Consider the following 26,000-nt stretch of genomic DNA (forward strand, 5'->3'; position numbering starts at 1 on the left):
ATGGTGAAATTTGTTTGTCTGACTTCAGGAGGCTATTATCAGGTTGTGAACCCTGTCAGGTTTAGACTGATTTTCCAATGACTTGTTTTATTGGCTTTTCATGTTCAGTGATCAGAAGGTATGTGCTGAAGAATTGGTTTCTTGTCTTGTGTCAGTTTGATCTTAGCTCTGATGGGCATAGTCATTTGACTTTGACTTTGATGGGCATAAAGTTCCCAAAACTTTAACTGGCTTTAAAGTGCTTAGGTGGCAGGAGTTACTTTATAACCTTGTGGTTACCTTTTGAATGAGGGCACAGTTTACTCCTTGTACGATGTTAAGGAAATATATTACTGTAATCTAGGGAACAAATTTGAGGCCTAGTATTCAGGTTTCTGTCATCTGTGAGTCTAGGGGTCAATATCGAAGATCAAACTCGAAGGCCGTTTGGAAGTCCGGAAGTTGAGGCCAAATGGCCAGAGCCACTAGTCTAGAAATCTTTGCAATTCTACTGAGGAAGGTGAAGGGTTAATATCTGTGAATCTACAAGTTTGGAGGCCAAAGATGGCCTGTCCTAGTGTTAGAGAACTGTGTATGCGTACAGGTGGGTGGGGGGAACGGGGCTTGTTTTGCTATTGTTGCTTTGTGGCTTTATATGTTGTGTTCTGTGTCATTCTGCTGAACGTGGTGGGCATGCTATGTTGGGATATTGCTGGCTGTCCCTTGCACATCCTGAGGTGTGTTGGTTGTCAATACAAACAACACATTTCACTCTATGTTTTGATGTTCATGTGATAAATCAGTCTGAATCTGAAATGATTTCATTATATTTTATTTATGAACATACAGAACGTTGATAAAGTATGTTAATGCAGCACCCTTGTCTTTTATCCAAGTCCAAAGGAGCTTCTAAACATTAAGTTAACAATCATGCGTTATTTTGTATTATGCCTTAATCAATTCTGAAATAATGTATCAAGCCTTGATTTTCACTATAGCTTCCATCATTATTAGTTTTCTATCCTGTAGGTCACCTATATAACACCGAAGCCTATGACACAGAGATTTAATCATGAAGAGAAATATTATTGAAAATTCAACACAAGCAGGTACTTTTATTTGTCAAATTTTCAACTTACAGAAACAATCTTATGTGTGTTCTTTACAATCTTCAATGTATTGCTTAGAACTTTACAATCACATTTTGTCTAATCTACCGTGACAAATCATATTTTGATTGGTTGATTTTTTAAAAACGGTTAGCTTTATTTGTCATGTGTGTATTGAAATATCGAGATGTACAATGAAATGAGTTGTTTGCATCAACGACCAACACAGTCTGAGGATGTGCTAGGGATAGCCTGCCAGTGTTGCTATGGTTCCAGCACCAACATAGCATGCCCACAACTTACTAAACCTAACCTTAACCCATACATCTTTGGAATGTGGGAGGAAACTGGAGAGCCCAAAGGATATCCAAATAGTCACGGAGAACATACAGGCTCCTTTTACAGTGGTGGGAATTGAACCCTTATCGTCCGATTGCTACCAGGCTTATTCTTTCATTTTTGAATTGCTGACACTCACCTCTTTTCACAAGTACAGGCTGGGAAGTTGCTTGTGGAATAAAATTCTCAGTAATGTATTTCGAGTGAATGGGGAAAATCTTGCCATATTGTCTAAATAACTTTGTCCTGTCTTCCTGATAAAAATCTGTAACAGTTATATAACCAGTCCCAGTAGTAAGCCACGATCTGTCACATTTTGATACAGTGTACTGGAGACTTTGTTACTGATGTACTGTAATAATTGACTATTTTTGCACCTGAACTCAGAAATGATATTAGTAACATGCACATGCTACACTTGTAAGATTTAAAATAATTTTGTTCTTATAAAACCAAATGTACTTATTTTACTTGAAAAATACAAACAACAATTAAGAGCACAATATTTTTTTAATACTGGAAATATAAGCCAATGCTTTATAATTTTTTATGTATGAGATTCCCTGTAAATGTTGGAACACCAAAAGTCCTGGATGAACCAGACCATTTGTAATCCGCTGAGAGTTAGATCTGTGATGTTTAGATGTATGTGATGACCCAGACTCGTATAGTATGACCAAGTGTACAGGAAAGCCATTGTGAGCACAAAGAGGCAATTTTCAGACTAAACTGGAATGGATACTTGACAGCTGTGGCAGTGGTTGCACAATATAATTCCTTACAAGGCAAGATTGGGTTGCACAAGTGGCAACAGCCCATCACTCCTGAATGAGCTCAATGCCTTTTTTGCACACTTTGATGGGGAGAACGATCACACACACATCTCTGGATGATGCAGGCATTCTTCAGGAGGGTGAATCTGTGAAAGACATCTGCTCCGGATAGCATACCTGGCAAAATACTAAAGATCTGTGTGGATCAGCTGGTGAGAATATTTACGGACATACTTAATCTCTTGCTACTGTGGTTTGAGGTTCCCGCCTGCTTTAAAAAGGCATCTACTCTACTAGTGCTCAAGAAGAGCATGAAGACCTGTCGCAATGATTAATACCTGGTGGTGCTTACATCAAGTATAATGAAGTGCTTCGAAAAGTTGATATGGTGTGAATCAGTGTTACATCAGAGTTGACTTGAATCCACTCCAATTTGCCTACCACTACCACAACAGATGTGATTTCAGTGGCTCTTCACTCTGCTGTGGACTACCTGACAAAATGAACACGTATGTCAAGCCTGTTCATCGACTACAGTTCAACATTCAACGTGATTGTCCCATTCAAACTTTTCTTTGAGCTTCAAGACCTGGGCCACTACCTCCCTCTGCAACTAGATACTCAACTTGCTCATCATTAGGCCTCCATCAGTGAGGATCAAGACTAGTGTACCTCAAGGCTGTGTATTTAGCCCTCTGCTTGACTCTATATACACGTGACTGTGTGGCTGTGCACAATTCCAATGCCATCCTCAAATTTGACAACACTACTGTTTTTAGATAAATCACAGGTGGTGATGAGTTGGCTTACCAGAGTGATCAGGACACCTGATTGAGTGGTTCTGCAACAGCAACCTCTTACTCAGCATCAGCAAAACTAAAGAGCTGACAGTTAAATTCATGAAGGGGATGGAAGGTGAATATGTGCCATTGGGGGTTCAGCAGTGGAGAGAATCAGCAGCTTTAAATTCTTGGGCAGTAAGATATCAGATGTTCCTTTCTGGGCTGAACAGACTGGTGCAATCACAAGGAATGCATGCCAATATCTTTACTTCCTTAAGAGGTTAATAAGGTTCAGTTTTTCACCAAGCACTAACAAACCTCTGCAGATGTACTGTTGAAAGTATCCTGACTAGATTGCACCATGGTCTGGTACAGCAATTTGAATGTGCAGGGATGAAAGAAGCTGTAAAGTGTAATGAACACTGTCCAATACGTCATGGGCACATCCCTCTCCACCATTAGTATCTACAGGAGGCACTGCCTCAAGAAGGCTACATTCATTATTCATCTCCACCACCTGGGCCATGTCATCTTTTTGCAACTATCATTGGGCAGCAGTTACAGAAGCCTGAAGTCCCACACAACCAAGTTCTTGAACAGCTACTTTTCTTCAACCATTTGTTTCTTGAACCAATCAGCAAAACCCCAAATTGCCACTACAGTAACACCATAATCACTATGATTGCTTTGCACTCAAACCGACGTTTTTTCTTGTTCTAATTATATTTTTTCTTATTAAAGTTGTACATAATTTATGTTTTTCTTGTGAATGCTGCTTATATGATGCTATGTGCCTGTGATGCTGCTGCAAGTAAGTTTTTCATTGCATCTTTGTACTTGTGCATATAACAATAAACTCGACTTTGACTTTAGATTACTATACTTTCAACTGGCTACTTCTGACACAAACAAGAAAAACAAATTATCTGATTTGTTTGTAATTTGATGAGTCCCAATGTATAACTAATGGCAATCATCCTGGAGGGGTTTGACTTATAACATTAACTCTAAGTCTTTCCGTTGCTGATCTGCTGAGTGTTTCTAGCATTTTTTGTTTTTTTCTGGTTTCCCAGTGCCTTCAGTTTTTCGACATTTTAATTGTTTTTTTTTGATGGTGATAGGCATGTGATGAGAAGAGGTAAGAGTGCTGTCAGAGTGGAGAAGTAGAAGAGAGGAAGGAGAGGGGGAAAAATTACCAGAAGTTGGAGAAATCGTTGTTCATGCCACCAGGTTGGAGGGCAACCTAGATGGTATATGAGGTGTTGCTCCTCCAACCTGAGAGTGGCCTCATTGTGGCAGAAGAGGAGGCCATGGACCAACATATCAGAACAAGAATGGGGATAGGAAATAAAACGGTTGGCCACCCGGAAATCCTGTATTTTTTTGCAGATGGAGCAGAGGTGCTAGACAAAATCCTTCAATCCACATAGGGTCACACCATTGTTGAGGAGGCCATATTTGGAGCACCTGATTCAGAGAACGACTCCAAGAGTCACCTGGGTGGACTATTTGGAATCTTGAATGGAGGTGAGGGAGGAGAATGTTGGGTAGGTGTAGCAATTAAGCTGCTTGCAGGGATGAATGCAGGAGGTAGATTTGTGGGGAGGGACGAATGAACAAGGGTATCATGGAGGGAGCAAACCCTGCGGAAAGCAGAGAGTTGGGGGTCTGGTGGAAGTAAAGGTGTGTTTGGTGGTAGGGTTCAGCTGAATATGGTGGAAGTTGTAGAGGAGGCTCATGGGGTGGTAGGTGAGGTCAAGAGGAACTCTATCACTGTTAATGAGGCGGGAAGATTGGGTGAGTACAGATGTCTGGGAAATGGAGGACATGCGGGTGAGGGCAGCATCGATGGTGGAGGAAAGGAAAACTCCTTTCCTTGAAGAAGGAGGATATCTCTGATGTCTTGAAAAGGAAAGCCTCTTCCTGGAAATGGATGTGGTGGAGATGAAGGAACTGAGAAAAAGGAATGGCATTTTTACAGGAGACAGGGTGGGAAGAGCTATAGTTAAGACAGCCATGAGAATCAGTAGGTTTATAAAAGATACTGGTAGACAGTTTGTCTCTAGAGGTGGAGACAGATCAGAAAGGGGAGAGACCTGTCAGAAATCAGAATTTAAAGGCAGGGTGGAAGTTGGAGGCAAAGTTGATGAAATTGATGAGCTCAGCATGGATGCATGAAGCAGCACCAATGCAGTAATCAATATAACACAGGAGAAGTTGGGGAGCATTACCAGGGAAGGCTTGGAACGTGGACTATTCCATATAGCTAATGAAAAGGCAGACATAGCTGGGGCCCATGTGGGTGCCAATGGCTACATCTTGAGTTTGGAGATGTAGGAGTATCCAAAAGAGAAATTGTTGAGGGTGCGGACCAATTGCCCTTTTCCCTTCCTTTCCAGTCCTGATGAAGGGTCCTGGCCTGTAATGTTGACTGGTTATTAATTTCCATAGATGCCATCTGAGTTTCTGCAGCATTTTGTATGTGTTCTCTGGATATCCAGCATCTGCAGACTCTCTTGTGTTTGTGTACAGACCTGCTTAACTCGTATTCCTGATCACACAGAAATAAACATCTCTAGTCTCTATGTTAAAGAGGTGAGCATGAACATGATGGGCCAGATTGCCCCTTTCTGCATCATAAATTTCTTTGGAGACAGGAGACTCCACAAAGAAATGATAGACCTTTGATATTCAAAATACAGTGTTATTCCTTGAAGGAAGATCAAATAGACTTGTGCTCTAGAAAATAGCTTGACATGATGGTGATCTCAAAGATTATGAATACGTTTATGGACTGCATTGTGTTTTTGGGAGAGACCAGATTAAGTAGTTATAAATATAAGATGGCCACCAACGAAAAATGGGAATTCAAAAACTTATGTTTACCTACACAGGGTGGGTGGAATATGGAACTCACTACTACCAGGAGTATTTGAGGTGAAGAGTATATGCACATTAGGAGAAAATAGAAAAACACACAGGAGTGGGGAAAATGAAAAATATAGGAGGGATAAATTCATGAGATTTGATGAAGTGTGACACTAGTCTCGTGGAATATTAACAAGCAAAGGCTTTTTAGCTTAAGTGGCATATTTGTGTGATAAATATTATACAAAGTAATGCATTGCAAACTAAATATTGTTGGTTTTCCCTTAACATTTAATATTACTGTATTTAAAGTTAGTTGAAGGGACAAGACTGAAATGTTGGCTCCCTTTTTCTTTCCACAGATGCTATCAGTTTAGCATTTTCTGTTTTTACTTCCTATTTCCAGCCTCTGTAGAATATTAACATTTTTTAAACATTTATTTGAAACCAGGAGTTCCTCTTTAAAAAGTTGTGTATTTTGAAATGCTGAAAGGTTAAAGTGTTGAGGATTTTCAGTGTCTGCTAATTTTGGAGCATAAAGAGAAACTGATCTAAACCGGATTATGAATATGCAATTTTCAACCTTTTAAAAGTATTTATTGTAATTATTACTGTTTAAAAAATCACCATGGAATAAAAAATTACCATGGAATAAATGTAAGAAAAATAATAGGTTAAATCTGTTCAAAGTTTCTTTGCCTTAACAATTCAAATAACTGTGTTGCAATAATGAGTTTCTTCTGAGATTTCTTTGCTCCATTCATTTTGTTTAGTAAGAACCTTACTGTTTCCCAATGCCCATCTCCAATCTATGTCATTCATTCATTTCAAATATTCATAAACTATTTTAGTTTGATATTTTTGTTAAAAGACTAGGGTATAATGAAAGCAAATCTTAGCCATGTTTGACAAGTCTCTGTTATTTCTATTTTAATAACTTGTAAATATGATTATAGAGATTACATTAATTTATTTAAATGGTACTTTTCAGGATGCTTTCCTGTATTACTATTCAACCAAAGGAAAAGAACCCGATTGCCATTAACTTCAAATCCTATGGAACATGAATCAAGCTCCAATAGCAATTTTCCTACATTGGAGAGTTTTGATTCACCACCTGCAGGTAACTGAGTTGATTCCCACCCAAGCTTTCACCATACTATTATGCTCTTCTTGTCTTAATGTAAATGTCTTCAATGGGATAATAACTGTCCATTATTTTGTTGGCTTACAAAACCTTATCAATGTTTCTCTGAGCATGTTTTTTGGGAAATGTGGAGGTACTTAGAATGGCATCTTGGTATTACTTCTGTTTTCTTTCTAAGTTCCCGCTTAGTCAGTTACTGCTAAATTTGAAAAATCACCGTAAGAATCAGGACATATTTTCACACTGTGATGGTTTGGTTGTTTAAATCTAACCAATCTTTATTGAATGGTAAATATGTTTCATTGTTGCCAAACAAAAGTTGCCACAAAGCTACGCTAATTAAACAGATATAGCTTAAAAAATGAGCAAGAATTAATTTTCCATTTCACATCTTAAAGGTTTGACATGTTTATTTGTTAATCTTAAAGGCAACAGAGGATTGATACAAAGCAGACCACAAAGCAATCAGATAACAATGCAGAACAATTATGAGGCCCAGTTCCAGTATCCCAGTAAGAGGAGCTATTTGGACAATACCAGTAGTTCAGTAAAAACTATGAAAACCAGGTAGATTATACAATAATTAAGATGTTTTAAGTTTGACGATATCTATGAGTTCGAATTGCTTTAGATATGAAATCTGTTTTAAATCAAAATTTTCGAAGAACATGATCAGTAGTAAAATTGAGAGAAAGAAAACTTGATTTTAAAGACTTACAGTTGATTTCAGCTTGTTTTGATTTATTTCTGTTTTCAATTAAAGCATGAAACATTAGATTAATTCGATTGCTGTATCCATCTGTGGATGTGAAGCAGACTAACCAGCCTGTTAGCATGATTTTGTGACTGCTGCATTTTTTCCTGTAGAATATGAAAACATAATTTGCTTAATTACAGATAGGGGATTTTATTCTTTGTATACTGCCTGATGTTCTTTCCAAGTGCCTTCTGATGGTTGAGAGAAAAAAATCAAGCAGTGATTCATAATGAGTGTGATGTGTTCACTTAGCTGCTTTCTATGGTCTGCATTTGGTTACACTTTTACAATTGAGTGCTTTTTGTTTTGAATCTCCTTCGCCATGTCTTCTACTGCCCCAGAACTGCCCTAACCAAACTCAAAAATGGCATTCTCAGTGATAGGTGATTGCTGCATGAGACAGGTATCATAGCTTTCCTCTTTGATCTCTGTCCAACCTCCAACATCGATGACTACTCTACACTTTTCCCTCAATTCCCATCTTTCTGGGATAGAAACTTTCACTTCTATTTTATAAGCAAAGCTTTGCAGATTTTGGGATGAAATGAGAGTGATTTGATAGAGGTGCATAAGATGATAAGAGACACTGATAGAGTGGACAGCCAACACTTTTTTCCTAAAGCAGAAATAGGTATACTAGAGGGCATAATTTTAGGGTGATTGGAGGAAAGAAGAAGGGATATCAGAGGTAGGTTTTTAGACAGGGAGTGGTGGGTGCGTGGAATGCGCTTCTAGGTACAGTGGATAAATACATTAGGGACTTCTAAGAGACTCAGGTACATGAATGAAATAAAAATAGAGGGCTATGAGGGGGCAAGCATTAGATTCATATTAGAGTAGGTTAGAAGTCAACATAACATTGTGGGACGATGGGCCTGTCTTCTATTCTGCAGGCAGTGAGTAGATCAGGTAGCATCTTTCGAGTGAGAAACAGAGTTAGTATTTCAAATCCTTTAATCAAAATTTGTATTTGTTTGATCATTGTTACTGGCAATGCAATTTTCTTCCAATCCCACCTACAACTATGTCATACAGATACCCAAAGATTTATCTTTGGCCCCTTTTTTTCAACTTTCTCAACCTTTATGCAGGCTCTTGTCCATGCCATCTAAAACTGGACATTAGTTTATTCTAGTGGTCTAAACCCCCAGCTCTCCTCTCTATGAGTTCTGATTCCTGCTTCTGTATTGTCACATTGGTTTTATATTATCTGTCTTCACTGATTCATAACTTCCTTCGGATGAACGTCAGAAATTCAGAAGCCGTCATCTTGAATCACAACCTCAATTTGGATCCCTTGCCAGTGATTTGACTTCTTTTGCCTTTCTTGATTTCATTATCAAATGTTGTTTGTGCATTGTTGTTACTTGGGCTGAATTTGCACAACACTGTACTTTAACCTCTGTAATGTTCACAACAATATTGGCATCAGTTTATTTCCTTTAGCTAGCAAGTCTTTTGTATCATGTTTTATTCATCATTAGATTAATGAAACAAAGGTCCTTGTAACAATCTTGATCCACAAAAGGTAATATATGATTTTACAGATAGAGATAGTATCTTTATCTTCATATTAGACTCAGTCTGGAGCTTGTGCTCAATGACTGCCGCTTCTGCTGCTTCATGTTGAAGATATGTTTGCACTAAAGACCCAAAGTACTACTTACGTATTGTTTTATCTCCATGTTTGTAACTTTTCCTTATTCTGGGGGGTTTCAGTTATTGTCGCAGAGAGGAAACATTCTTTTGTAAAAATACAGAATGGGGTAATGCAGAAAAGTACTGAAGTACAAAAAAAAATGCAAAAAAGGAAGATTTTAGGTGTAGACCCAATTTTCCCAAACCTGACTTAATTATGTAAATTGCCACACATTGTTTTTAGACTCATATACAATAGTCTTCCTGACACTTATTTTGAGGGTTACTTGTGGTATAGAATTCTGTAGAATAAATCCAGCCAAGTGACTTTTGTTGTTAATAGTCTTCAAAATTTTGCAGGAGCGTGCCTGTCTTTGAGGCCTTTGGCCTGGCTGCAATTAGCTGATAAGACAAAATAACAATCAGGGGTTATATAAATATGCTATTGGAGAAAACATACAAATACTTTGTCCTGGAGTTAGTCAAGTGACAAAAATTGTGAAACCCCAAAGGCTATCTTTGCAATAGCTTAGTGGAATTTGAGAAAATGTATATACACTGGATATTTGAAATGGAAAGTTCTGGATAGTAAATCAATTGTCATAATTCATCAGAGCTTTTATTTAATCCTGTATTAATTAATCTGCCACTAAAAAGTTCTGTACTTTTACCAGTTTAGTTCTCTGGCAGTATGTACTACATTTTGTCTGCATTTTCCAGAAGTATCTTTCTCTTTTTTAAATAATAGAATGACACTATGATCCAATTTGGGGTTGAGTGGTCAAGTATAGTAAGTTTGTGCAGTGTCCTTTCATCCAATGAATACAGAAGTGAATTTTCCAACAACAATGTGAAAGGAAGCAAATGCAAAAGCAATTCAACTTGCTTATTTTAACTAGGTAATGCTTTGTGCAAAGTAATCATCACACTTTTTTATAGTTTATCTAAGGTAGTCTTTCGAAAGCTGACAACCTAGAAATTACTTCCTGTAATACAACTTAGTTGTGTGTGATGCAAAGGAATTTAATCAAAAATCAGATGCTAACCTGTTCTTATTCAATATTAGATTGATTCAGGTGCTCTGTATGTAAGCTGTGCTCACATATGGAACTATCTAGAAAAGCATAAGAATTTCTGATGCCATTTCTGCCAAATTACACTGCGTCCACACTACGCCGGATAATTTTGAAAATGAAGCTTTTTCGCCTCGTTTTGACCCTCTGTCCACACTAAAACGGCGTTTTCATCTCCCAAAAACGGAGATTTTCAGAAACGGTCTCCAGAGTGAATAAATCTGAAAACGCCTAATATCCGTTGCAGTGTATACGGGGTAACCGGAGCTTTTTAAAACCGCTGTCATGACGTGTTGGAACAGATAGTGGCAGCGCGGCATTTCATTGTTTTCTTCTTCTTCTTCCTATTATTGCTACTTTATTGTTGCCAAACAATTGATACTAGAGCGTACAATCATCACAGCGATATTTGATTCTATACTTCGCAGAACCTAACAATTTCAGAACAGACGGCAACGAGACTGAAGCTAGAAGAGTTAGAAATGTACTCACCAAATACTTTGACCCATAAACTTACTGAATAAATAAGTATACTCACTTTGCCCCGTTTTCTGTCCTCGCTTGTATGAAGGTAAGGACAGAAAACACCCTCCGCCAACCTCCAGTTTAAATTTCATGCGGAATATTTTGGAGGATCAAGAACCAAGAACCAAGGTGGTTTACCTATTTATGCAAGTACTTCTCTGACAATAGATGTGTAACAGCCTAATGTAACATTGTATGGAAATACAAGATAACACTGATGCAGACATGCTTTATACATTTAACAAGGTGCCTTATTAATGCAACAGAGTTAGTCAGTTTTTCAATGTTCGTCGTCAGCGGGTCATACTGTCCGTGAACTCCCTGTCGGTTGCCTCCATACGCTCCAGTATTTGTTTTTTTTTTAGTTTTAAGTCCTCCTGCGTGAGAGCCAAGAGCAATTCCTTTTAAGTTTTTCTACTCTGTAACTGGACAAACGCGCACCAAATATACCGTTTCCTCTTCGCTTGTTTTCTGTGTGTCCTGCGCGTGCCCAGTAGGAGGAGATTCGCCCAAGTATCCCTCTAATGTGGACAGAGATATTTTGAAAAACGCTTAGTGTGGACGCCTGTTGTTTTTACTCGAAACCGGCGTTTTCAAAATTATCCGGCATAGTGTGGACGTAGCCTTAGTTGTGCATAGTTAGCCTAGAAGTGGAAGAAAATCTTCAAAATGCAGATGAGGAAGTGGGGTGTGCTTTAGTGTAACTCAGAGGAAGCTAGAAAGTAGATCTGAGGTAGTTGAACCTGGGATATCTATAGAAATGAATAAACAGTCAACGTTTCAGGCTGAGACCCTTCATCATGAATGTAAAGGAAGGGGAAAGAAGCCAGAATGGGAAGGTAGGGGTTGGGTGGAGGAAATAAATACAAGCTATTCTTACAGAAACATCTGCATGATGCTAAGTTAGGGCACATCATCAGTGATGTTACCTGGGGTGGTCAGGTGTTTCGAGTCTTTCAACATAATACACCCTTGCCCAGGCGACCTGACCCGCTATCAGGTGATAGGTGAAGCCAGGTAGGTAGGGAAGGGGATGAAATAAGAAGTGGAGAGATGATAGGTAGAAAAGATAAAGGGCTACAGAAGAAGGAATCTGATGGGAGAGGAGAGTGGACCATCGGAAAAAGAGAAGAAGGACGGGCTCTGTGGCATGGTGGGAGGGAGGGTTCATAGGTAGGCGAGGAGAAGAGTTGGGTTGAGTGGTAGGAGTGGGTAATTGAAGAAGAGGGTGAAAGTTACGGTAAGTTGGTTAGATGGAATATGAGGTATTTCTCCTCCAAACTGAGAATGTCCTCGTTGTGGCAGTAAAAGAGGTCATGGACCAAAATGACAGGATGGGAATTGGAATTAAAATGGTTGGCCACTGGGAATTCCTGTTTTTTGTGGATGGGCTGAATGTGCTCAACAAAATAGACATCCATTCTACATGGAGTCACATCACTGTAGAGAAGGCTGCATTGGGAGCACTGGATACAGTAGGCAATCCTAACAGCTCTGCAGGTGAAGTGTTGTCTAACCTGGAAGGACTATTTGGGGCCCTGAATGGAGGTGAGAGAGGAGGTAAATGGGCAGGTGTAGTTTTTCTTTTGCTTGAAGGGATAAGTGCCAGGAGGGAGATTGGTGGGGAGGGATGAATGGCCAAGGATAAGGGAATCACAGAGGGAATGATCCCTGTGGGAAGTGGGGAGTGTAGGTGGGGGGGGGGGTGCTGTGAAGAGTGTGTTTGATGGTAGGATCTTCTTTTTTGAAGAAGGAGGACATCTATGATTTCCTGGAAAGGAATGTCACATCCTGTGAACAGATATGGTGGAGATGAAGCTAAAAACTTACGGTAGTTAAAAGCAATAATATAGTAAATTTTCCACACGGTAGGGTTATTCAGAAAGTCAGAAGGCATGGGATCCGGGGAAGTTTGGCCAGGTGGATTCAGAATTGGCTTGCCTGCAGAAGGCAGAGGGTGGTGGTGGAGGGAGTACATTCAGATTGGAGGATTGTGACTAGTGGTGTCCCACAAGGATCTGTTCTGGGACCTCTACTTTTCGTGATTTTTATTAACGACCTGGATGTAGGGGTAGAAGGGTGGGTTGGCAAATTTGCAGACGACGTAAAGGTTGGTGGTGTTGTAGATAGTGTAGAGGATTGTCAAAGATTGCAGAGAGACATTGATAGGACGCAGAAGTGGGCTGAGAAGTGGCAGATGGAGTTCAACCCGGAGAAGTGTGAGGTGTTACACTTTGGAAGGACAAATTCCAAGGCAGAGTACAAAGTAAATAGCAGGATACATGGTAGTATGGAAAAGCAGAGGGATCTGGGGGTACATGTCCACAGATCCCTGAAAGTTGCCTCACAGGTGGATAGGGTAGTTAAGAAAGCTTATGGGGTATTAGCTTTCATAAGTCGAGGGATAGAGTTTAAGAGTTGCGATGTAATGATGCAGCGCTATAAAACTCTGGTTAGGCCACACTTGGAGTACTGTGTCCAGTTCTGGTCACCTCACTATAGGAAGGATGTGGAAACATTGCAAAGGGTACAGAGGAGATTTACCAGGATGCTGCCTGGTTTAGAGAGTATGCATTATGATCAGAGATTAAGGGAGCTAAGGCTTTACTCTTTGGAGAGGAGGAGAATGAGAGGAGACATGATAGAGGTGTACAAGATAATAAGAGGAATAGATAGAGTGGATAGCCAGTGCCTCTTCCCCAGGGCACCACTGCTCAATACAAGAGGACATGGCTTTAAGGTAAGGGGTGGGAAGTTCAAGGGGGATATTAGAGGAAGGTGCTTTTTTTTTTAAAAACTCAGAGAGTGGTTGGTGCATGGAATACCTGCCTGAGTCAGTGGTGGAGGCAGATACACTAGTGAAATTTAAGAGACTACTAGACAGGTATATGGAGGAATTTGTGGGGGCTTATATGGGAGGCAGGGTTTGAGGGTCGGCACAACATTGTGGGCCGAAGGGCATATACTGTGCTGTACTATTCTATGTTCTATGTTCTAAAACCAAGAACAAAATGAGCTAAAATTGCCATGTCTTCACTGTCCCCTCCGTCAAAGTTCTATCCTTCCCCGACCCTAACTCCAACCCCTGCCTTCATCATCCCCTCCAAAAATGTTTTGCTGTGCCTACCATTTGAATAAAGCTTGATAGCTACTCTCAAATGATTAAAGTACTACTTTCACCACAAGTCATTGTTGGCATAATGAATACATTCTGGGCTTGGTGGTTATTCCAATGGCACAGGAGGTTAGATAAACTGGTATCTGACATCCAGAATATCTCTGACTCCAGAGCTAAAGCATGCAGACATAAATCAAAGGTGTGCTGAATGGCAGTGAGCCAATCACAATCTGACCTACTGAAACTGACGATTATTTTTTCAGATTTATTTCATGTGTCCTCTGTTTCAGCTTTTGATACATTTCACTGATAGTGGGAAATAAAATGAACTATTTAAAGACTTTATTCTCTTCTGTATTTTTATATCCTAACAAACTAAGTGTTAATTACTTAAAATACTCCTTTTAGCCAACCTCAGCAACACGTGCCACAACGTGAACAAGCTCAGGCATACAGGAAGTTTTCCTATGGATCTAATGCTGTAGGGCAAAGCAGCTGGAAGTAAGTGAATTAAGTTTTCACTGTATTAAGTTGACTGTATCAGATGCGGGTAGAAAATTTGGTGTTGAACACCCTATTTATAGAGATAAAAGATCATTCTGGCCCTTTGAAGAGAGTGATCAGAAAATAGTCCAAATGCTGGAAATGGACTCCACTATCTTCTGTTGGTTATTGACAATTATCTTTAGAGTCAGGTGTTTTGGCACTGATTTTAGACTTTCTCCTCCAAGGAGCTGATGACAACATGTTTTTCCTCTTAGGAATTTTAATAAGGTTCAAAATCAAAGGTTCATTTGAAACTAAGGCTTGGGCAGTGTTGATTTTAATTTGCCTTATTGAAATGATAATCATGTTATCATTATATTCAGCCTACTCAACTTACTGTGCCTGTCTGACATTCAGTAAGATCATTGCAAATATTTTACATCAATACCACTATTCTGCACTTACTATATACCATTAAATATACTCAGTGACTGAGACTTTGCAGCCCTCTCAGACACTGAATTCCATAGAATCAGTAAACAGCTGATACTGCCCTCATCCACATCTTCTCCATTTCCTGCACGTGTTCTCACCCTATCCTCCCACAATTACAGTTAGTTCCCCTTAACCTTACTTGCCACTCAATGAACCTCCATATCCAACAAATCACTCTCTGTAACTTCTGTCCTCTCCAACAGAATTCTACATCTTAAAACACATCTTTCCCTTGCAGCACCTCATATTTCGTCTGGGTGGCCTCTGACCTGCTGGTATGAACATCGATTTCTCTAATTTCCCTTATTTTCTCTCCACCCCCTCTTTCTCTTTTCACATTCTTCATCCTGGTTGCCCTCTCATCCCTTTTCTTCTCCTCGCCTGCCCATCAAATCACTCTGGTGTAACTCATCCACCTCTTTCTTCCATGGTCTATCGTCCTCTCCTAGTAATTCTTTTTTCAGCCGTATACCTCATCCACTTATCCCTTCCCAGCTTCTTTCTTAATCCCACCTCCCCCTCACCTCGTCTAACCTATCACCTGCCAGCTTGTACTTTCTCTTCTCCACCTTGTTATTTTGGCTTCTGCCCCCGTTCCCGCCTAACGAAGAGTCTCGGCCTAAAACATCAACCGTTTATTCCTTTCCTTTGATGCAGTCTGATTTGCTAAGTGCCTCTAGCATTTTGTGTGGGCGATCCTCGATGAAGAAATTTCTCTCAATTCCATCAAGAAAAATTGGCTCTTTACTTTGACACTGTGACCTGCAGTTCTACATAGGGAAACATAATTGATCACATTGTTTTACTAGTATATTCTCCATGAGGTACAGAGACCTGACAGTATTTGAGTTGCATTTTTACCAGGGTTCTTTTTAAATGCAGCAAGACATACCCCTACCCTCTTGCAATAAAGACCAGCGTGTCTTTACCTCTAAAGATGCCTGCTCTGTCTGCATGGTAGCTTTTAGTGCAAAAAATAAATTGCTGGAGAAACTTGGCAGGTGAAGCAGCATCTGCTGACTCAAGGTGACCCTACACCAGGACTGAGATTGTGGAGAGAAGATAACCAGTATAGAGAGCCAAGAGGGAGGAGAGAAACAGTCTCATAGATACTAGGTAGGACTGGATGAGGTGTGGGATAATGGACTGGCTGGTGGGTAAGAGGTGGAATCAGATAAGGATCAAACAAAAAGCAATGGGCACATGGAGCCAGTTGGGAGGGACAAGAGAAGAAGGTGGAGACAGAAGCTGGAAGGTGATAATTGGAACCAGATAGGGGTGGAAAGATGGGCAGATGGAACCAAGTGGGGGAGGGAATAGGAAGGGTAGGGCAGGGAAGAAGAAACTCGGATTGAAAAGTGAGGGTGATGAACAGATGTAAATGGGTAAGAGAGAATCTAAGTGGAAAAGGAGAGCTGAGAGTGTGTGTTCTTGAAAGTGGAAAACCAAATGTTCGTACCATTCGGTTACCCAAGTAGAATGTGAGGTTTTGTTCGTCTAGTTGTGTGTTTGCCCTCACTATGGAAATGGAGAAGGCCAAGGATAGACATCAGTCTGCGAGCAGAGAGGGAAGTGACATGCATCCAGAAACAAAATAGTCACTTTGCAGAGAAAGAGTAGGTGGCCAGCAGAATATGACTGGCCTCTCCGATGTAGAGGAGGCCACAATGAAAACACTGGATGTTATAGACAAGATTGAAACAAGTACACATGAATTTCTGTGTCTCACTTGGAAGGACCATTTGGATCCCTGGGTGGTAGTGAGGGAGGAGGTGAGTAAATGTTGACCTCCTACAATTTCAGGGGAAAGTACCAGAGGGTGAGGAGCGCAAACAGGAGGAAATCTGCAGATGCTGGAAATTCAGGCAACACACGTAGCGGTTGCTGGTGAACGCAGCAGGCCAGGCAGCATCTCTAGGAAGAGGTACAGTCGACGTTTCGGGCCGAGACCCTTTGTCAGGACTAACTGAAAGAAGAGATAGTAAGAGATTTGAAAGCGGGAGGGGGAGGGGGAGATCTGAAATGATAGGAGAAGACAGGATGGGTAGGGATGAGTAAACCAGGGAATGATGAAGAGACTAGGGTGTCATGGAGACTCCTGCAGAAAACGGAAAGGGGAGGAAAGGGCAGATATCACTAGTGGTGGGTCCAGATGCAACTTTTATTTTGCTCAGATTCCAACATCTGGACACCATCTTGCAGTTTAAAAAATACTGTTTCTATTTATTTTATGACCTCACATCTTCCACAGATGTCTTGCCCATTTATTTAATCTGCCTATAGCTTCCTGAGAATCTTCTGCATTCTGCTTTAGACACACTTGCATTCATCTTAATATCATTAGCAAACTGATGTTAAAATTGCTTGCAACATTAAGAGATTGTAAGGCATTTAAAGCATTGGACATTGCTGACCAGAATAGCAGGTTGTTCGTCCTTCATAAAGGTCATTATGTACCCGTTAGTATATAACAAGTGTCGTCACTGATGTTCTATATAAGTGCAAATTGAAATGAAAAATGTAACATTATGTGATAGTAAAAGAGTGGAACAAATAGTTTTTTTTACAACAGGTGGTGAACATGCTTTTTCTTGGCATTACGACAGAGTTTTATATTTTCTGTTCTAATTAGAATTTAGATTACCTCGTAATATTGATATATAAAAAAACTTCATTACCTGATATGTTGGATTAGGATGGTGCCATGAGGCATGAAAACCTATAATAATTATTGAAACTTGAGGTATATTGGTGCTTTGGAAAACATGAATTGGATGATTTTTGATAATAACTTCACATGAAAGTACTTCAGTTTTCCTGTGCAAAGGTGGTTACGGAAGACAGCAAGTTGCCAATCATATGATTTATTAATTAATGCAACACACACAAAATGCTGGAGGAACTCAGCACACCAGATAGTCTCTGTGGAGAAGAGTAAACAGTCAACGTTTCGGGCCAAGATCCTTCATCACTCTCGGCCCGAAATGTCAACTGTTTATGCTTTTCTATTGATGTTGCCTGGCCTGCTGAATTGCTCCAGTATTTTGTGTGTGTTGCTTGGATTTCCAGTATCTGTATATTTTCTCTTGTTTGTTATTTATTAATTAATAATGGGGGATTAACTCAGTTGATAAGAGAATATCATAAGTAAGGTGGTAATCACACAAAATGGTCTCTTGTAGTCAGTTTCAACAGCAAATACCTCATCAACAACAAAGGCAGGAGCACAAGCAATTTTCAAGTGGATCCAACACCACAGGGCAAAGCAATAAAACCAGTTGGAAGTACAGGTGTCCCCTGCTTTTCGAACGTTCGCTTTACGAAACCTCACTGTTACGAAAGACCAACATTAGTTACCTGTTTTCGCTAACAGAAGGTGCTTTCACTGTTACGAAAAAAGGCAGCGCGCGAAAAAAGCAGCGCGTGCCCCGAGCAGCCACTCTCCCCTGGATTCGGAATGGCATTCTCGCCAGCATTGCTCAAACACATGCCTGTGAGTATCCGTTAGCAAGATGAGTTCTAAGCTATCGGAAAAGCCTAAAAGAGCTCGTAAGGGTGTTGCACTTAGCGTAAAACTAGACATAATTAAGCGTTTCAATCGTGGTGAACCAAGTAAGGACAACGTGAGTTTGGCTTGTGGAAGTTGATGAAGATGATGTTGAAGAGATTTTGGCATCCCATGACCAAGAACTGATAGATGAAGAGCTGATGCAATTGGAAGAGGAAAGAATAACAATTGAAACCGAATGCAATAGCGAACGGACCGAAAGTGAAGTCATCCAGGAACTGAACGTGAAGCAACTGTATGAGATTTTCGCTGCAATGATAAAGTACGACTTTAATTTTGAAAGGGTATGTCAGTTTAGGGCATACTTGCAAGATGGTTTGAGTGCTTACAAAGAACTGTATGATCTAAAAATGTGTGAGGCTAAGCAGTCAAGCAAGCGTTTCACATCAGCCACAGCAGATGATGAACCTCGACCTTCGCCACAGAAGATGACCTGCCTGCCCTGATCGATGATGAGATGACACCCCAGTGTTCCACCCCAGTGGTCCCAACCCCTGGGCCGCGGACAAATGCCGATCCGCGAAGAATGCAGCGGTAGCCGGGAGGCACTCAGCACATCTTTAAGCAAAAAAGCTGAAATAAACAACCTAATTAATTAGATGCTGCCCGGCATGTAAATGTCGGCCCAGATCAGAGGCGATTGTCGCCTCTGATCTGGGCCGACATATATGCGCTGGGCGGCACCTAATTAATTAGTTTGTTTATTTTGGCTCCTTTCTTAAAGATGTGCTGAGTGCGTTCCGGCTACGGCTGTACCCCTGCATGTTTCGTGGATCGGTATCGGTTCACTGCCCGGAGGGTGGGGGCCACTGCACCACCCCAACCTTCGACAACTCAGCCTAACACACCATCATCAGTGTGCTCAGCGCTGTCTTCCCGATTCCCGTAAGTGATACTACACTGTACATACATTATTTCTACTTTATATAGGCTGTGTATTTTTACGTGTTATTTGGGATGATTTGGCAGCTTCATAGCTTAAAGGTTACTGGAGAGTGCTTGTGCTGTGTTTCTGCCTACGGCGCTTGCGTGAGATTTTTGCTACGGAGAACAGTGCAGGCAATGATTGTGAAAAAGTATTTCTACTTTACATAGGCTGTGTATTCATCATATCATTCCTGCTTTTACTATATGTTACTGTTATGTTAGGTTTTATGTGTTATTTGGCATGATTTGGTAGGTTATTTCTGGGTCTGCGAACGCTCACAAATTTTTCCCATATAAATTAATGGTAATTACTTCTTCGCTTTATGACATTCTGGCTTACGAACCGTTTCATTGGAACGCTCTACCTTCGGATGGCGGGGGAAACCTGTAAGTTAATTATAGAGTGTAGCTGACACCTGTTAATATAATTTACTTTTAAAAAATCATTATCCACATTGAACATCGTTCGACAGGAATGAGACTTCTCAGGCTTCAGAGATCTTTCTGACATGAAGCAGTGTTCTGAGGCTTCATGTAGCCAAGGTGTTGTTCCATCATTTATAAGATCCTATGCTGAAACTCGTCTGAAGTGGTTAAGTTTACTGTGTAGATGGTGAATTTCATTTGAAATCTGAGATAGAAGTTTGCATATGATAAAATAAGCATGAATGTTGCTGTAACACATATATATTTCTATATGATTTTTAAAAATTCAGTTTTTCTGTCTTAATTAGATTTTCCAAGGCCAATCCCAATATATCTGTACTCTTGTGATACTAAACCAATGAGTTCTCAAATAGTCTGGTTTCGATCTATAGTTATTTTCCTACTTTTCGACTGTGATGGTATTTTAAAGTGATTTACTTGTGCTTGAGGTACTTAAGACAAATTGAGATCACAAAGCTTTTGTGTAAATGCAACCTAATTCATTCTTATTGGTTAGTTTGTTTTAACTGAGTAGCTAGTAGTGACATTGTGTTAATTTTTGCATCCCTAGACAGATGACAAGAAAAATATCTGGATACCCCATTGTACTTGGTTACCTGTTGCCTTCTTTGGAAATTTGACTGTGTGCAATTTCAGTGGTGTAAGAATATCTAATTGAGAGAACTGAAAACATTGGAAATCTGAAACTAAAACAAAACTATTGGGGGGAAGCTTGGTGAAGAAGATCAATTACCTAACATATTGACTCTTTATCTCTCCATAGATGCTGCCTAAATTCTTTCAGCACTTTCTGCTTTGTTGGTATCTGGATCAGATTTGGCTCCAAGAGAGAGCCACCTGATAGTCATGCAGATTGGATACTTACTCTGGATTTCCAGCATCTACAGAATCTATGGAAATTAATCAACAGTCAATGTTTCGGGCCGAAACCCTTAATCAAGATTGGAAAGGAAGGGGGAAGAAGCTAGAATAAGAAGGTTGGGGAGAGGAAGGAGTACAAGCTTGAAGGTGATTGGTGAAACCTAATGGGTGGAGCACTGAGGATGAAGAAGATGGGAGGGGACCAAGTGGAAAACATGAAGTGCTGGAAAAGAGAGAATCAGGGAGAGGAGAGTGGACTGTGAAAGAAAGGGAAGGAGGAGGTGAGGAGAAAAGGTAAGGAGGGAGTCAGAGTGGGGAATAGAAGAAGAAACAAGGGAGAAGTTGGAGAAATCAATGTTCGTGCCATCAGATTGGAGGATACCCAGACAGAATATAAGGTATTGCTTCTCCAACCTGAGAGTGGCCTCATCGTGGCAGTAGAGGAGGCCATGGAGTGACATATTGGAATGTGAATTAAAATGGTCAGCCATCGGGAAATCTGCTTTTTGCGGATGGAGCAAAGGTGCTCGACAAAGCAGTCCGGCAATCTACATCATGCTTCTATTTCTTCCCCTCCCCCACCTTCTTATTCTGGTTTCTTCCCCCTACCTTTTCAGTCCTGATGAAAGATCTTGGCCCAAAGCTTCAACTGTTTATTCATTTCCATAGATGCTATCTGACCTGCTCAGTTCCTCCAGCATTTTGAGTGTGTTGCTCTGGATTTCCAACATCTGCAGAATCTTTTGTGTTTATGATTTGCAGAATTTCTTGTGTTAATGCATAAAATAATTGTTATTTGCCAAGTACATGTAGAACTTTACCCCAGAATGATCACGGTCTTTGAAAGACAAAGTCTCGAGGAAAATAGGGCTGTTTTACATGCTGAACGCAGTAAGATACTGTACATATCCAGTTGTATTCACTGTATTATCTTAAGACTAAGGCAATTCAAATTGCAAAACTAGGGTTAGTTTTTGTTCATCAAAGTTATTAATAGATACAGAACCAAGTTGGTTAAATGGAGGTAAGTTACAGTCTAGTCATTATCTGATTGAAGAGGAAAGTGTAGAAGGGCTGGATGGCTTCTTCCCATATACTAACATAAGGTGAATAATGGCTTAATTACAGCTACATTGTCTTTGTTGGTACTGTTCATTTTCCATTTTCATAAGTATCTGCAGCCATAAAAAGGGAGAATAAAATAAAGAAAATCTGTTTGAAGTGTACTTTATACTTTATTGTCGCCAAACAATTGGTGCTAGAATGTACAATCATCACAGCAATATTTGATTCTGCGCTTCACACTCCCTGGATTACAAATATTAAATATTTAAAATATTTAAAATATTTAAAATTAGTAAATATTAAAAATTTAAATTATAATTCATAAATAGAAAATAGAAAAATGGGAAGTAAGGTAGTGCAAAAAAACCGAGAGGCAGGTCCGGATATTTGGAGGGTACGGCCCAGGTCCGGGTCAGGATCTGTTCAGCAGTCTTATCACAGTTGGAAAGAAGCTGTTCCCAAATCTGGCTGTACGAGTCTTCAAGCTCCTGAGTCTTCTCCCGGAGGGAAGAGGGACGAAAAGTGCGTTGGCTGGGTGGGTCGTGCCTTGATTATCCTGGCAGCACTGCTCCGACAGCGTGCGGTGTAAAGTGAGTCCATGGACAGAAGATTGGTTTGTGTGATATGCTGCGCCATGTTCATGATCGTCTGCAGCTTCTTCCGGTCTTGGACAGGACAACTTCCATACCAGTGTTCTATTCCATTCCTGTTCTATGATGCTTAGTATGATTATTAAAATGCTCAATGGCAATTCATTGACCGCAGAAGGATTTATTTCCTGGGTTGCTGTTCACAACTTAATTTTGAATTTGTGCTCAAATTATTTGGTTGCCTCTTTCAATATTGTTGCCCTAAGCAGTTAACCCCAAACCCTCAGTTTAATTATAATATCTCGTATCAACTCAGCTGGAGAGGGCTGTAAATGCAGTAAACATTACACATTGCTTTAATATAGCTAAACTGTGAACTAAAATTAATTACCAATTCCAGTCAGCAAGCTTTATATTTATGTAACAGAGAAATTGTGGACTCCTACAACACAAAGAAGCCATTCAGCCCATTAAGGCAGTGCTGCCTCTTTAAATAACCTATTCATTTAGTCTCAAGTTTTACGTCTTTCTTTCTTCAAGCATATCCAATTCCCTTAAAAGTGACTGTTGAATTGGCTTTTGCTTTTGTCCATCTGTAAATGTGTCACTTCACTTTGTAAATCAAAACTAGCCTCATACACTTCTTTTGTTAATTATTGCAACATCATGCCCTCTGTTTACAAATCCTTTGAAAACAGAACTACTTATTTATCATAATTGTGATAATTTTTGTTAAATGCTCCCTTAACTTTATCTGCCATAAGGAGAACAATCCCTACTTCTCGCCTCCTCACTTAAATGATATGCTTTATTTGGGGTACCATTCTATTTGATCTCTTCTCAAAGACCTTGTTCTTCAGAAAGAATAGTTGGCAGATTGGACAAAAAGTACAGCTAAAAGCTGGCCAGTGTTTTTTTATATATACATATAAAAGATTTCCAACAAGATCTTATGATACTTCTGAACATTTCTTATGAAATTTGCTTAAAGGCATGTAAAGCAGAAAACTAAATGTTTGCAAACAATTTGTTGTGTAAAAAGGAAACAAGAAAGTGTGTATAGTTTATTCAGAATACAAAAATATTTTGTGGACAGTTTTCCTGCTTGCCAGGTAACTTTGGCTACGTATATGTCACTATGCCCCCTTGACCAACAACAGGTGTTAAAACTTTGTATAATTTGAATACTAACCTCATGGAATTTTCCCGGAAAAGTGGAATGCTTAACTGTCATTCTGTTTTCCATGATTAATTATTCCACAATGTATTTCTCTTTGGTGCAATAATCATTTTGCAATGTGATTGTGCATACATGTCAGCTAAGGATGCACCCCTTGAGGTAAATGTGCTGTTTAGAAACAAGTGATCAAGTCAGTCAAATTTCCCCTCAGATTTTAGGACCTCACACGGTTGAGTTAGTATAAGCTACACTGTGCCAAGTTTGAAAACGTACAGAATTTGTAATCCAGTTGTTTGGTGTGGTCATATCCAACATTGGAAGATTCTGTTGATGTAAGTTACTCTGTTGCACTTGAAGGAGTAGCATAGGACATGGTGATGCAAGGAAGTTATGCCCAGGAAGGAGAAAAAGAGTTCCTTCAGCATTTTTTGTCTGTTGGTCTGGATTTCCAGCATCTGTGGAATCTCGTGTGTACATATTTACTGTTTTTATCATAGTGCTGGGAGTATGATACTTGAGGGAGATTTAGATATTTTCACATTTCCTTATCAGACTAGGCTTATTTTATTTGTCACTTAAGCACACTGTGGACCTAATGCTTGAGCTTTGCCTGTTTTGCTTCTGCTTTATTTTTGGCTGTTTGGTTGCATTATGTAATCTTTCAGCTGGTCAATGGTTCCACTGTTTGTTTGTTTAGTATTCTGTGTACAGTAAAGCAAAGTCCCATTGATTTTTATCTGCAAGAACACACAATGATTGTATTGAGATTTTACTGAAATTTTCTAAAAAGCATGGTTTCATTCAAAGTTGACCACATTTTATTGCAAATTACATATTTAATTTTTATATTATGTTCTAATTTTAGCACGGGTGTTAAACAACAGCTGGGAAACACTTGGAAAGAAAATCCTAAGCCTGCAATAAATGACATAAAGGAATTTGCATCTACTACTGGCACTAATTATTCACAAATGAAAATGGCAGATACTTTCAGATCACATGTCTCATCTGATCCTTACAAAGCACAGACAAAATCTTATCAACAAATACATCAGAAGTTCAAGAATTTGCCTCAGAATACAGCAAGTTATAGATATTGTGGTCAACAAAATGAGTGTACTAAAAATCACTTTATAAATGATCCCGATGACGGTGTGGATCAGGTACGTTCCTCATAAATTTTGCTTAAAGTGATTTTTGTCTATATTGAATATGTAGTTTAGATATTTTGTTCTGCTTGATCAGAATACAAATTAAAAATTAGGTTATATTCTTTTGCACTATTTATTTTTTATTGAAACTTCTAGTAATTTTTTTTATGTGTTGCACAGTATTGCTGCACAAACAACACATTTCATGGCATACTGTATGCCAGTGATAATAAACACGATTCTGATTCTGTTATAGGACATTTTCACATTTCAAGTGAGATTTAATGTTGAATAATGATCTGGCATTATTTTGGTGCAGAAACTCTGGGGGAGGGGGAGAATGCATATATTCCCATGTGGCTCTTGTGCACCTCCTAATGGGTGTTGATACAGATGAGGATGAAATCTTTAAAGTTGTATGTCTTTTGGGATATTGTTTTGCAGATTTGCAGTTTTTGGTTACAGATTACATTGTTAAAAGATGAATGTGCAAAAGTACATCTTTCATTTCCAAAATGGTTTCTTCAGTTTATACGTAACTTTAAGTTAGGCCTTCCATCCTATTTTTTTCTGATTACTGCACCATTTTAGTTCTTAATTTTGCAACTGATGAAATACTTAATTTCTCAAATTTTCCAAGGAGTATTTCACAAACTTCATACAATGACAAGAATATTCATGCTTCCAGCACGTGAGATTCAGTTTTGCTTTTTCAATGCTGTTTTAGTAATTTAAAAAGTATTTTTTTTGGTATGAATTTGAATATTTAAACATTTTTGTTTACATTCACTTTAAATCTCATTGTGTTTTTAAAAATAATTTCATTCTTTCATTTTGTCCTCCATGATATGTCTTCCATTTTGTAACCCATTTTTGACATCATGAAGCATTTAGATTTAAGCATAATTTGATGTTCATTTTGGTATTAAATTTAGAAAACAAAATGTTCACTTTTATGTAGTTTTAATTCAGAGTCTGGTCAGCATAAATGGGAAATCTCCAGACTTGATCCAGAGCCTCCAGTAATTTATGAAAATTACCGGGACTTCCTGGTATCCAGAGTGAATTATGGCCAAAAGATGGCTCGATGGTAATCATGTGAAGAGGGCATGTACTGGATGG

The 26,000-nt window shown here is 39.3% G+C and overlaps 1 protein-coding gene across 10 annotated transcripts in view; it reads left to right on the forward strand.

The window, feature by feature from the left end:
• LOC134336797 (spermatogenesis-associated protein 22) overlaps positions 1 to 26,000 on the forward strand; it is a 113,107-nt gene that overhangs the window by 59,434 nt on the left and 27,673 nt on the right. For 4 of the 10 annotated variants that reach the window (XM_063031262.1, XM_063031264.1, XM_063031263.1 and 1 more), the window contains 5 exons: positions 1,009 to 1,088; positions 6,842 to 6,973; positions 7,426 to 7,564; positions 14,517 to 14,609; positions 24,593 to 24,890. In XM_063031262.1, coding sequence (XP_062887332.1) covers positions 1,052 to 1,088; positions 6,842 to 6,973; positions 7,426 to 7,564; positions 14,517 to 14,609; positions 24,593 to 24,890 — 699 coding nt within the window. In that variant the 5' untranslated portion in view covers positions 1,009 to 1,051. The other 6 variants (XM_063031266.1, XM_063031260.1, XM_063031270.1 and 3 more) reach the window with 4 other exon arrangements.

The sequence above is a fragment of the Mobula hypostoma genome, chromosome 23 (genome assembly GCF_963921235.1).
Source record: "Mobula hypostoma chromosome 23, sMobHyp1.1, whole genome shotgun sequence".
NCBI classification, from domain to species: Eukaryota; Metazoa; Chordata; class Chondrichthyes; order Myliobatiformes; family Myliobatidae; genus Mobula; species Mobula hypostoma.